This window comes from Porites lutea, chromosome 10 (genome assembly GCF_958299795.1).
Source record: "Porites lutea chromosome 10, jaPorLute2.1, whole genome shotgun sequence".
NCBI classification, from domain to species: Eukaryota; Metazoa; Cnidaria; class Anthozoa; order Scleractinia; family Poritidae; genus Porites; species Porites lutea.
The window spans coordinates 25,688,534-25,702,482 of NC_133210.1; the positions used below are offsets into that span (position 1 = coordinate 25,688,534).

General features: G+C 37.0%; 1 protein-coding gene across 2 annotated transcripts in view; it reads left to right on the forward strand.

Moving 5' to 3' along the window:
* Positions 1–1,168: 1,168 nt before the first annotated feature.
* Positions 1,169–13,949, forward strand: part of LOC140951290 (tumor necrosis factor receptor superfamily member 16-like) — a 14,642-nt gene continuing 1,861 nt past the window's right edge. Inside the window, exons 1-6 of one of the 2 annotated variants that reach the window (XM_073400540.1) lie at positions 1,169–1,261; positions 10,142–10,276; positions 11,041–11,286; positions 11,539–11,713; positions 12,133–12,339; positions 13,910–13,949. The exon at positions 13,910–13,949 is cut by the window's right edge and continues 59 nt beyond it. In XM_073400540.1, the coding sequence (XP_073256641.1) occupies positions 1,226–1,261; positions 10,142–10,276; positions 11,041–11,286; positions 11,539–11,713; positions 12,133–12,339; positions 13,910–13,949 (839 nt within the window). In that variant the 5' untranslated portion in view covers positions 1,169–1,225. Of the gene's footprint in view, positions 1,262–10,141; positions 10,293–11,040; positions 11,287–11,538; positions 11,714–12,132; positions 12,340–13,909 lie in introns of those variants that run through there. The other variant, XM_073400541.1, reaches the window with a different exon arrangement.

Sequence of the window (13,949 nt, forward strand, 5' to 3'; positions counted from 1 at the left end):
TGCTGCTAGCAACTTTTTTGACTTTAAAATTTGCCTTCGGGCTTGAAACGTTTCCGGGCCTTTCGAGAAACGGGCCCCTGGTCACATCAGGAGGACTGATGGAACTCTTAATGTAATTTTAATGCACCCCGCCCTTATTAGGCAGTAGTTATACTGATAAGATGTAAAAACGTGAAGAAAGTCAGTTGAGAGGTAGTCTTTGTACGTCGAGGAAATTCTGATAAAATGATCACCAGCCGGGTCAAAGATATTTTTTCACGAACTAATGTGACCATCTTGAACAACAGGGCTTTTTGGGATCAAAGATTTTAAGTTAAAGATTATTTTGTTACTATGAGGCCAGATACGAAGTTACACTGGAAGGGACGAACTTTGGACCATGATTTTATGATCATTATTAGAAAGGGAAATTTATATTTATAAATAAATATATATTTATCTTCAAAGCTTGCTTATTTACAAATTAATGGAGCCAATGAATGACACGTACCCTTCTAAACTGAGATGGAGTTCAATTGAACTGATGTCAATAACATGAAAGCTTAATGGCCCCAATAATGCATAAGTACTTAGTTTTTAATTTATTGTCTCAAGTGTGATGCATATATATATATATATATATGGGGTAATATAGCTATGCCTTACAATCCGAGGCTTTTTGTCGAGCACTATCGAAGTCATTTCGAAGCGAATTGCGTTACTATTGTGTACTCAAGTGTGGGTTTGCAGGATGCGAAGCACCCCTAGCTCCGGACCTGTTCTACAAATGATTGTTCGATAGTAAATGAGCCCGGAATTGAAAGCTAGTCTCTGTATATTTTTATGTGGTGTCCCAAATCGGCCAATTTTGCAACCTTGTTAAACGTGTCACAGAATCAAGTCATCCACGAGTATATTTCCTACACCGTTTAGTTGACTAGTTGACTAAACGACACTTTTTCAGACCATCACCTTTTGATTTCTCCCCCTTTTTCTGACTAACGCACTTAACACAGCAGCATCCTTTCCCCAAGACTGACTATCAGAACTTAGTTGCCTTGACCCCCGGCGTGGTCAACAACCAAGTCGGAGCGTGCAGAACTTCTGATTCCATCGTGATATCCGTCAACGTGACTTTCGTACTAGTTGCGTTGCTTTTAAAAATTCAGTTACCTCTCTAAGCATTTTATTGAGCTGTCACTTGGAAAGAGAAAGCACAATTTTTGGTAACGGGGAAAAACCTTCAATGGGTGGAAGGCAGTACCATAAACCACTTCAAATAGTAAGTGAACATTACTTCTAAATCGCTTTCTGTTTACAGTTAACGGGCTAGCTAACCGAATATCAACAAAGACAGATTATAACCAGGTTTACAGTTCTATTTTATTTTATGTATTTGTACTGTGTATTTCAAATAAACAAGTTCAGGAAACTCATTCAGCTAAAACAACCAATCATGCTGACCCACAACTGTCTTCCAAAATTTATTAATTCTTTTTATTGAGAGATTCAGTTTTGTACAAATCAATTTGTAGCTCAGCGTGGGCATCTTACAGCAGTCAATTAATGCTATTTTTTAAGGTGATTTGTACCATGAGTAATGTGCTCCCTGCACTCCTTTGTAACCTTTAGCCAGGGCGGATAAAGGTTGGGCGGTGAAACGAGCGCTCCGCTCTTCATTTAATGTGTGATGCGGAGTAGGACTGGCACGAGCGCTCTTTCCGCGCTTCCGGTGCGCTTGAAGGCCGGCGAAATTTTCCTTTTTGCAAACCGGAAATCCTATTTTCTTTCTGTAATTTCAGGCTACAATGTTAAATAGATAAATTCGTTTCATAACAATATCAATAAACAGTTTCATATGTTTGTGTCTGTACGTCTATAGGTCAAACTTGTTGGTCGTATAATGCCAAAATTTGAGTTTAATTTGAAAGTGTTGAATACCTCCTCCTTCCACTAAATATCACCTAATCGTCTTTCACCGTTTCGTTTGCAAAAGCTTAACACTTCTTAACCTCAATTTTTACATATGTTAAAGGGGGATAAATTTTATATAACATAACAAAAAATTAGATTGATATATATTGATATAGTGGCGTTGTACTTCTTCAAACTTTGCTTCTCGTTTGCAACGCGCCATGGTGATTCGCGCAATGCGTTGCAAATCCGGCAACCGCATGTAAACAAAATTTATTGAGGTTAGTTGTAAGGTTTTTTCTCCGTTTTTCTCTCTAAAACAAAACAAGGTAAACAGTAAAAACTGAGGGGAAACTAATTTTGAAGTTTCGAAGAAACAGAAAGACGTATGAGATGTTTTTTCAAAATTAAAAAGAAGGATGATGGTGATTGAAATTAGCATAATTTCACCTTGCACGAGCTGCACGCATTTATAAAATATACGTCATCTAGTTATGAAACACGATCTGCTGTCTTTTAGTTTTGCCATGGATGACATGGATGAGATTTTCCTTCGTGCTTTAGACAGTACTTAGTTGTTTTTGTTTTGGAATAACATCGACATTGGCGAGTAGCAGAACGAAAATATAATTCAGTGGTAGAGTTATGGAAGTAATAAAAGAAACCCTTTGAAAGAAATGTTTGTCTACTCCAACTAAACCTCCCTCAAAAAATAGCAACATTTGCCTCTCGGAGACAGCGTACCAGCACAAAGGAACGAGGAAGAAGTGCAAGAAAACAAATTATCAAGGCGCCATAATTCAGTGACAGCGGCAGTGTCTTATGTACAAACCACATCGCAAGCCCCGACCGAAGTCGAAAACAAGCAACATTTCTAAACATAGTGCCAGTCCACTGCATCACACCTTTTTGCTCGGACGCGCTCGTTTCACCGCCCTACCTTTATCCGCCCTGCTTTAGCAAAAAACCTTGCGTGGTCTCAGGGGAAAGTCCCTGCATCAAGTTAGCGCATTTTAATAGTGTAAAAACCGAGCTGTCTTTCTCTGATTAATTTAGTGAACCAAATAAACTCACCAAATATAATTTTTCAAAAGAAATGAGAAAAAAAAAAACAGATGTATTAGAAAGCTTTTTGCAAAATTTATCAAAACTATGACTATTGTACAACATTCATTTTTGTACGGGAAAGTTGCGAACGCAGACGCATTTCCGGTTTTCGTAATCGACAACCGGAAATACGTTTGCGTTCGCTGGCTATTGTAGCTTCGGCGCAAAGGATTTTACCTAACCGTCCGATGGAGGCTACTTTTGTCCATTTTTGTCAAAAAAATTGTTTCGAATTAATTTTTTTCGGTTATAATGACCGGTATAGAAATTTCATTTGCTAAAAAGAAAAAAAAATGTCAGAATTAAAGTTCGCAACTGCTAAAGGAACGTGAATCATGATGTCGCAGTCACGCACACACGTGTGAACTTTGATATCACATCATTCCAACTAATGAATACGTGTTCACAATTTTTTTTTTGTAAAACAATGCCAAAAAAAGAATCCAAATTATAATGATCATTAATCTTAACGGAATCGTTGATTTAACTTGGGTACTGAATATATATTTCGCTTGATTTCTTAACGGCTAATTTTGTTTATTGTTATGAGTTCGTTGGGTCAATTTTATATTGCAAAACTAACCGAGTTTCTCTTTAAGCACCAGTGCCTGTAAGACGGATTAAGGTGAGCAAAGGCGAAGTGCAATCGCGAAAAGTTGAAATGGAAATTGCCGAGAGAAAATTTAGAAGATCGATTATTTGAATTCAACAACTTTTTGTGTGCGGTTGGTATGAGCTTATAAGTAATTTCCTTCTACAAGCTCAGTTTAATACTTTTTTGTCTTTTAAGATAATGACAACTGCTAAGCGCAACGTTCGTATATATTGAGTTTATTTCGAGATTAATAGCATCAAGTTTTATAGGCTCTTTATAGTAAATGCAATTTGAAAATTATCAAAACATAAATCACGAGGACTTAAACTAGTGCACGAGTGCTTCACAAGCAAGAATTTGTTTACATGTTTATGTTCCGGCTTAACCGTAAAATAAAGCTTAACCGTGCAACCATCAAAACCAAGAGGGCTTTTGATGACTTCCAAATTGATCAAAATTTATTACAATCTATAACAAGAAAAACCAAGAGTAACATCTGCGAAGATGATCATTTTATTTATTTATTTTATAATCATTTTGCCATTTAAATTAAATATGTAAACAAAATTCAAATAAAGATGAGGCAAGGGAGGCCAAGGAAGCCACTAAGGCTTATCAAAAGGACCACCTTTAAAAATATATAACTTAATTAATAATAATAATAATAATAATAATAATTTAATTCTTATATTGCGCGCTTTCCATAAAATGATCAAATGCGCATTACATGATTTCTATCTATAATAATTTAATACAGGGTATCTAACTACTAATTATTAAAATATACTATGATAAAATTAAAATATGCAACATATGTTAAGATACTAGTAATTATCGTGATAAAAATTAAAAATTAATAAATTAATAAAAAGCTTCCCTAAAGAGGTGCGTTTTCAGATGGCACTTACAAATCTCTAGATCTGTAATAGAACGAATCTCACGCGGTAATACATTCCAAAGTGCCGGAGCTGCGACCTGGAATGATCTGTCTCCTAATGTAACCCTACTTCTATAAGTTGGCGTTGCAAGTAACAAACCATTCGAGGAGGATCTTAAATTATAATTTCCTGATCTTTTAATTGACACATGTTCTCTTAAATACGTTGGCGCGAATCCATGGATGGCCTTAAAAACAAATAGTAGAATCTTAAAACTAATGCGTTGCCTAACCGGTAGCCATTGCAGCTCGCACAGCAACGGCGTGAGTATAACACTGGCATCGGCAAGACAATTTAACTAATCACATACAATTTCTTTACAACGTAGAAAATGTAATCATTAAATAGGATAAAAAAACGACGCTCAACGTGTAAGTGCAAAAACGAAAAAGAAAAAGTGAGATGAAATAACGCAAGAATACGAGAGAAAAAGTCAGAGCGAAAGAAGCGAAAAACTATACACAAGCATTAAGAGAAAAGGTGTGCTGATACCAAGAAAAATGACTTTAGTTTAGAAGTGAAAACAGCAATACTAGAGGCATTCTAAATTTGGCTAGTTGTTCCGAAAAAAGAATTGCAAAAAGAGTCTATCAGGGAACGCAATTTTAAGCAAATTCGGCTCGTTATAAAATGATAGGTAACCAAATCAACCCTCCATTTGAAAACAACAACGTTTTGGAAAGGGATAAGGGCTAATAGGAGACACTTCTGGTCTTGTCTATTTAGCTGCAGCACTGGTGACCTGCCGTTTTGCCCTTTTGATGATCTGGCCTGTAAAAAGTACTGCGCCTGTCGCGGGTGAGGGAGAAGGGGTGTACCCCCAATGATGGCCTAGACTGGAAGTTTCTCCTTCAAAGGGGAACCTTTTTCGGGCCTCAGCTATACAACAAGGATAGGCATTTCACTAGTTGGACTATGTAAAAGGGTTGGAAAATCTGTCATTTCTGTCATTTTCATCTGTAGAAAGTCCTAAAGGGCTAATAGAAGAATTTATGGCTGTGAAAAAGCCGAGAAAATTTCCTAGTTTTGTAATTTTTTTCGTATTTTGAACACATACATTTACGGCAATTTAAAGGGATACGATGTTTTAAACTATGTATGTGAAAGGGGTACCATTTGTCAATAGAAGGCACAGTGTAGGAAAGGGTTTCCTTTTCTGCCAAAAGTTATATGTAAAAGGGTAAGGGGGTTGGAACGTTGGACGCAGCCTTCCCGTGTAAACCTTTGTTGAGTACCCCCTCCGCCTGGGAGAGGTTTCTTTTACACAGAGAATCGTCTGAAATATCGATCAAATTCAAATTGAAAAAGACTGTGAGAAACACAAAATAAGTACAAAAGTAGATAGAGTAAAGAAACCCATGCATCGATGCATAGAAGACCAAACATTAAAGGAAGGGATATTTCTAGTATTCGGGCAAACTTGAACAACCATAGCCCAGCGTTAGTTTTATCAAGTACTGATCGCCGTGTATGCAAAGACATTTTAGGCTTAATTTTTGCTAGATTTCATTTCTTACGTGTAAGCGACTTTGCTCAAAAAAGACATCTACTTCGTTCATTTCAGCTTAAGGCAGTTCAGAGCTACTAACTGCGATGAATATAAAGTCAAGTAAAGTCAACTTTATTTAGGCAGGGTAGCCCTATCAGCCATTGGTTGGTATCAAAAGGGGCCCTGTGTAAATTATGACTACATGATACTGAAAACTTAAAAATTAAAAATTTCTTTAGAAATATGTACAAGCATTTTAAAAAGTGCCTATAGGAAAATAGCATATCATCATAATTTGTTTAAGATCAAGAAAAATAAGACAGCTATCGAAGTTAGGCAAAATTATATTAATAAGAAACAACTGAATGGCTTAAATGAAATCTAAGAAAAGTTCTTAAAATGGGAAAGCGACGTAGCTTCTTTTATTGATGTGGGTAAATTATTAAAAAGAACCGCACCTGAAAATCTAAAAGTGTTTTCTCCTAGCATTAACTTTAAACAAATTAAATCATTCACGAGAATCGTCAGCTGAACCGTGATCTAATTTTAGTCTTTGAAAAGGTTATAGTTTAAGCTGAAGTATCTTACCATTCGACATTGAGTCAAAAATGCGTCTATCATCACTTTCTATAGCAGACAGAGTACGTACCTTGTACCTCGAACTTCAGTGTTAAATTCTTTGGTCCAAACAACCCTCTAGCTTCATGAACATTGTTCGTAGAGATCACTAGGCGCTTCTCGGCCTCTTTTTCATGGCAAATTTAATATTTTAACACTTGTATGAACTATTCCCTTGAATTATTTACATCTTTATGTTCCGCCTTAACTGGATATGAAATAAAGCTTAAAACTGCAACCATCAAAACCAAGAGGGCTTTTGATGACTTCCAAATTGATCAACATTTATTACAATCTACAACAAGAAAAACCAGGATAGACTCCTGGAAAAACCAAGAGTACAGTACCGAAGTAGATAGAGTAAGGAAACCCATGCATCAATGCATGGGAGACGAAACATTAAGGGAAGGGATATTTCTAATATTCGGGCAAACTTGAACAGCCATAGCCCAGCGTTAGTTTTATCAAGTACTGATCTCCGTGTATGCAAAGCTAGATTCACATTAGGCTTGATTTTTGTTAAATTTCATTTCTTACGTGTAAGCGACTTTGCTGAAAAAGACATCTACTTCGTTCACTTCAGCTTAAGGCAGTTCAGAGCTACTAACTGAGATGAATATAAAGTCAAGTCAACTTTATTTAGGCAGGGTAGCCCTATCGCCCATTGGTTGGTATCAAAAGGGGCCCTGCGTAAATTATGACTACATGATACTGAAAATTTAAAAATTAACACTTACTTTTTAAATTAAGTACAAGGATTTTAAAAAGTGCCTATAGGGAAATTACATATCATCATAATTTGTTTAAGATCAAGAAAAATAAGACAGCTATCGAAGTTAGGTAAAGTTATATTAATAAGAAGCAACTAAAGGCTTAAATGAAATCTAAGAAAGGTTCTTAAAACGGGAAACATGCGACGTAGCTTCTTTTATTGTTTTGGGTAAATTATTACCTGAAAATCTAAAAGTGTTTTTTCCTAGCATTAACTTTAAACAAATTAAATCATTCACGAGAATCGTCAGCTGAACCGTGATCTAATTTTAGTCTTTGGAAAGGTTATAGTTTAAGCTGCAGTATCATACCATTCGACATTGAGTCAAAAATGCGTCTGTCATCGCCAGCTATAGCAGACAGAGTACGTACCTTGTACCTCGAACTTCAGTGTTAAATTCTTTAGGCCGAATAACCCTCTAGCTTCATGAACATTGTTCGTAGAGATCACTAGGCGCTTCTCGGCCTCTTTTTCATGGCAAATGTATTATTTTAACACTTGTATGTACTATTCCCTTGAATTATTTACATCTTTATGTTCCGCCTTAACTGGATATAAAATAAAGCTTAAAACTGCAACCATCAAAACCAAGAGGGCTCTTGATGACCTCCAAATTGATCAAAATTTATTACAATCTACGGAAAAACCAGGAAAACCAGGATAGGCTCCTGGAAAAACCAAGAGTAACATCTTCGAAGATGATCATTCTACTTATTTATTTTATTATCATTTTTGCCATTTAAATTAAATATGTAAACAAAATTCACAAAGGTAAGGTGTGCTTATACTAAGAAAAATGACTTTAGTTTAGAAATGATGAATTCTGAATTTCAGATCGTGGCTAATTGTTCCGAAAAAAAGAATTGAAAAAAGGGTCTATCAGGAAACACAATTTTAGGCAAATTCAGCTCGTTATAAAATGATAGGTAACTAAATCAACCCTCCATTTAAAAACAACAACGTTTTAGAAAGGGATGAGGGCTAGTAGGAGACACGTCTGGTCTTGTCTATTTAACTGCAGCACTGGTGACCTGCCGTTTTGCCCTTTTGATGTGGTGTTTAATTTAAAAATTACTTTAAAATTATGTACAAAGATTTCAAAAAGTGCCTAAAAGGGAAATTACATATCATCATAATTAGTTTAAGATCAAGAAAGATAAGGCAGCTATCGAAGTTAGGTAAAGTTATATTAAAAAGAAACAACTAATGGCTTAAATGAAATCTAAGATAGTTCTTAAAACGGGAAACATGCGACGTAGCTTCTTTTATTGATGTGGGTAAATTATTAAAAAGAACCGCACCTAAAAATCTAAAAGTGTATTTTCCTAGCGTTAACTTTAAACAAATTAAATCATTCACGAGAATCGTCAGCTGAACAGTGATCTAATTTTAGTTATGAAAAGGTTACAGTTTAAGCTGCAGTATCTTCCCATTCGACATCAGTGAGTCAAAAATACGTCTGTCATCACTAGCTATAGCAGACAGAGTGCGTACCTTGTACCTCGAACTTCAGTGTTAAATTCTTTAGGCCGAATAACCCTCTAGCTTCATGAACCGTGTCCGTAGAGATCACTGGGTGCTTCTCGGCTTCTTTTTCATGGCAAGTGTATTATTTTAAAACTTGTATGTACTATTCCCTTGAATTAAAAAAAAAAATACTCAGAACCACTTTTGCAAGCAATACAAGCTGTATCTTCTAAACTTTTGTACCGCAAAGGGTAATAAATATTTCATATCTGCCATTGCTTACTTTTAATAATTATTGATGCTATTATCTATCACTTTCTATAGCTTTTTATATGAAAATGTAAGTGGGAATTTACACTCTTTTTTCTTTCTCAGTTCTTGTAATTTTATGTAAATGTAATTGCGCCAGTTGATTGCACGTGACCCGTGACCAACTCAAAAGTCGATAATGCTACTTTGGTCACTACGCACATTTTAGAATTTTTACATCTCACTATCTGCGTGATTTGTTGTTATTCTTTCTTTTTCTTTTCTGTTCTTGTAATATTTTGTAATGTATGTGTTCCCATTATGGCTCTTGCATCTTGTAAAAGTGCAAAAAGTGAACGATCTGAAATCCAACCGACCGAAAAAGCATATGGAGAAATCGATCGCTTAAGCCTCCTATGCCGCCGTTAAGTCTCATATGCCGCCGTTGCACCTTCGACATGGCCGTCGGTACTGCCTGGGATACTGTTCCGATATGAGAACAGAAGTAGCTGGCAACATTGGTCATCCCAGTCTTTACCACCGGCTTACCTGCGAAGGTGTCTGCGCCGCGTGTTCTCATTCGTCCGAGAAGTAGCCCGGGCGGTACAGGCGGCTACTTCGCGGATAAATCGGCGGCATATGAGAACCAGGCTTTAGTATCAGTGGTATCCCAGGCTCAAGCAACCGGTCGTTATTATGATAATTGATAATAAAACATGATAAATTAATGATGAATAGATTTTTGAATCACTTAAATTTTGTAAATTTGAAATTGATTGATACATGGAGATAAAGATGTACTGAACAAAGTACGGTAGTTTTAACGCACCAGAGCAACAGTAAAAAAACAAAAAAAATTTAAACTCGTTTATTCAAATGGGGTTAATGATTTCAACTTTTATTTTTATTTTGTCGTTTTATTTTTTACGATTTATTTATTTACTTATTTTTATGATACTTTTTAGTTTTTGGACTGTTTTTTTTAATAACTACATTTTTTCTTTTTTACGTAGATTTCATTCGTCATTGCAGCAGACCTATGTTTGTTATGTGCGTTTAGTGAGGGAACGTGTTCCGAAAGCTGTAAAAAAGGCCATTTTCGCGTCTACAATGAAAGCAAGGACTGTCTCGTCTGCGAACCTTGTCCGGTAAAGAATATGCTAGGTATTCTTTAATAGGCAATTTCCGAGTTGCCTCAAGTCTCTGTTTCAAAGCGATGCTAAATGCGAAGCCATTGATACAAAATGATGTTTTTATCTGCCAATTTCATGTCCCCGTGACGCAATTTGTCTTCCCCACATTATTTTGCATAAGGTTTGTTTTCAATTCACCAAGGGATGATAGTTAGTCGCAAGAGAAATTTACAACAATACTAATGAAAAATCTTGTGGGAAAAACAAATTACACTCTGGGGAATGTCAGTGAAGGTCGCAACTGTCCTCGTGTAAATAAAACTCATTTTGACAACAAAGATTGCACTTAGCCTCGTCTTGGAACTCGGAAATCTTCTATCAAAATTACTTTTTACTTAATGATAACGACGAAATGTTTTTCATGCCACGAAAAAAGAAACTTTGAGCTCTCGAAAAAAAGAAGCCAACCCTAAACTCCCTCTAAGACACCCTAAAGCCTGCAGTCGGGAGAGGAGACGCTCATTGTTTGGTCTCGCCGTTCTGTATGCTTTGGCTTTTCTCACCGAAATTAAAGGTGTGTTCAATTTTGTCCTTGGACTAAATTTTATTTACCCTAGTTGCAAACCCTACATAAACTGCAGCTCCTTTAGTTTTCATCTTTGATGTTTTCCCGCGGCTTTCATAACCAATTTCCTAACCCTACTATGTTAAAACCTAGCTAAAGATGTCCTCGCATGTCTTTGGTTTTTACTGTATTTGTTTCATTTCTGCTTAAACAGCCTTCTAGATATATGGACAAAGAGAATAACAGTACTAAATGCCTGCCCTGCTCCGAATGTAGTTTTTCACAAGTTGCAATTGTGGAGTGTAATTCGACTCAAAACAGAGAATGTGTTTGCCCGCCCGGTAAATTCTTCGATGAGGACCTCCTCTTCTGTAAAAAATGCTCAAAATGTCCCGTGGGTGAGGGGGTTGTGGCAGAGTGCACATCAACAAATGACACGAAATGTCAGCCGTGCTCAAAGGTATGCATTATATTTTAATAGTTTAAAAACACATAATGACTGGTCCCTTGGGAAAAGTTAATTTTGTCTCCCGAGAATCTCAGTGTCAGCTTGAAGTCAACTTGTTGTGTTATGGGTATTTGACTCTGTCACCGTCTTTATATATTTTCTTGATTAACTCTTAGGTTTGCCAAACCTGTAAAGGCCATTGTTGAGAGTACCCCGGGCTTTAAAATTGCGCGAAAAATGTTAAATTTACTTTTTTTTATTTAGGGCACATTTTCTGACGAAAAAAGTTTGGAGCAAAAGTGTAAGAGATGTTCCAAATGCAGGGCATCTCGAAACAAAGTTTTAAAAGAAAACTGCAATGCGTTCAGAGACACCATCTGCCGCAAGACAACGACAAGTCAACCTACTGTCAACGCCACATCACAGAGCTCTATCTTTGGTGAGTGGGTAACCTGTGTCTTACCTTGTCGGTTCCTTTAACTCTCGAACGTACACGCAAAGTCATACCCCCACCGTGGTACGAGGGAGGGGGGGGGGGGTGCATGATGAAGCCCTTCCCTAGAGTTTTTGATATGCTGCATTATTTTGTCAGTGGAAAGTCTTTGATCTTCTCAACAAGATAAGGTATATTTTATGGGTAATGGCGCTGTTCAAGAATAGCATCCCATAGGAATAAAATTAAACTTAGCCTGTGTACAGTAGTCCCCTGATTCTAATTTTCAGACCAACCTCCCTGTCTCTTGAAATCTACCGTATATGGGAGTACCACAGAAACCTCTCAAATAGCTAAGCTGTTATATATGAGTTTGTATTATATCCAAACCACTATCTCGTTCTGATAATGAATTCCTCTTTCAGACAGTTCAAAGACCACTCCGCCCAATAAAGAAGAAGAACCTCAAGGAGTCGTAAAAAGAACAAAAAGAAGTACGTCCGCGCAAAGTGTTTATTTAATTCTTGGCATCACTTTTGTTAGCCTTATTCCAGCTGCCATTATTAGTGTTGCGTTGTTCTTCGCAATGAAACGAAGACGTGAATACGGCAAAAACGCAAATTATCCTCCAGGTAAGAACAGTATAAGTCTCGAAATTCATTTTATCGATCAGCTAAGGTTATTAATTAAAGTGGCCATCGTAACAGATTGGGGCGGAATACATCAGGAAATAGCGTAATTTTAATTTTCAGTGGAAGAAAACCTTGTACCAGAATAATTTAAAGAATATCGCATTCTTTTATATTTTTAACGGCTATAGATATAATAAGTTATCTGTAGTAACACCAAAGAAAATTTGTTATGAGAGCCCGAGAAAATAAATGTCAAATTTCACATAATGATATGAAATTTTCAGAATTTTACAGGGTGATTTTCTGACCTTTGTTTTCACAACTCTTGTGATATTTGACATTTATTTTCTCGGGCTCACATGAGAAATAGTCTTTGGTGTTAGAGCGGTTTTCACTTGACTGTCGTAAAACCAAAACCAAAGTAAATACACTAGCCAACCAAAGGGCGTAGTAAAACCAAAACCAAAACCAAAACCAATCCCTTTCGACAGTCAAGTGAAAACCGCTCTATTACAGATAACTAATTTTAGTAAAATCCAACTAGTGGTCTATTATCAATGCTGCGTTCTGATTGGTTGAGCTACTACTAGGCTGTATGCTATAGCCCACTATACTAATAGCCGGAAAAGCGCCGGCGTTGAAAACCAAAACAATGGCCGCAAAATCGCGTTTTGCTAGCTAAAGTTGTTTTGTCTCCATATTTTTGACCAACTAGTTAGATTTTACTAAAACAATTATTCCTCTCGCCCTCATGGCCTCTAAATCAATAGCCCATTCGGGCTCGAGGAATAATTGTTAAATATCCATAGCCCTTGAAAAATGTAAAAAAGAATAAAAAGTGGTCAAGACGACCCGTGGGCCAGCTGCAACGCAGGCCCTGCTACCATTACAGTCAGTGAAAAACCACATGTTTGTGTTTCTCTTCCCCACGGAAAATCAACCCCAAGGGTATTAAAGTTAAACCTCCATTAAGCGGCCACCCTCGGTTACCGGCAATTGGCCCCTTTATGGAGATATTGGCTGGTCAATGGAGGTTTAACATAAATTAACATGACCTTTATCACTTTATTTTGAAACGAACTTGCGACGGGAGCGGCATTAATGGCCCCTGATTTCTTAAAAAAGCTCCTTAAAAGCACATAAAATGATGAGCGAAAATATCCAAACCTTTGAAAATATTGTGGTCTGGCCCCATTTATTAAGCCCTGGTGCAACAATGTTTCCTATAAACGTTGCATGATTGGCTTGTAATCACATTCGTACCAGTTGGGGAACGAGAAGAGGGTCATGTGTGTGGGAGGGAGGCGGGGGGGGGGGGGGGACAGGGGCGCGGCTGCGTTTTATTGTAAGATCAAAGCCGAAGCCTTCAGGACAGAGAAAAATTTTCCGGAGCAGTCCCCTCTTATCACAAGCTACTGATCAGTGCTTCCTCTCCCCTCCCCTCCCCTGCCTCACGGTCTGGAGCATAGACTCGTGCCTGCAAAACCATGGGTGTACCGTCGTGGAATGGTTTTTATTCTTAGCACTGGCAATACGTTTTACAAGACTTTTTCATTGTCGTAATTTGCAGAAGAAAAAGGAATCAGGAAGTACCATCTTTCAATTCCAAT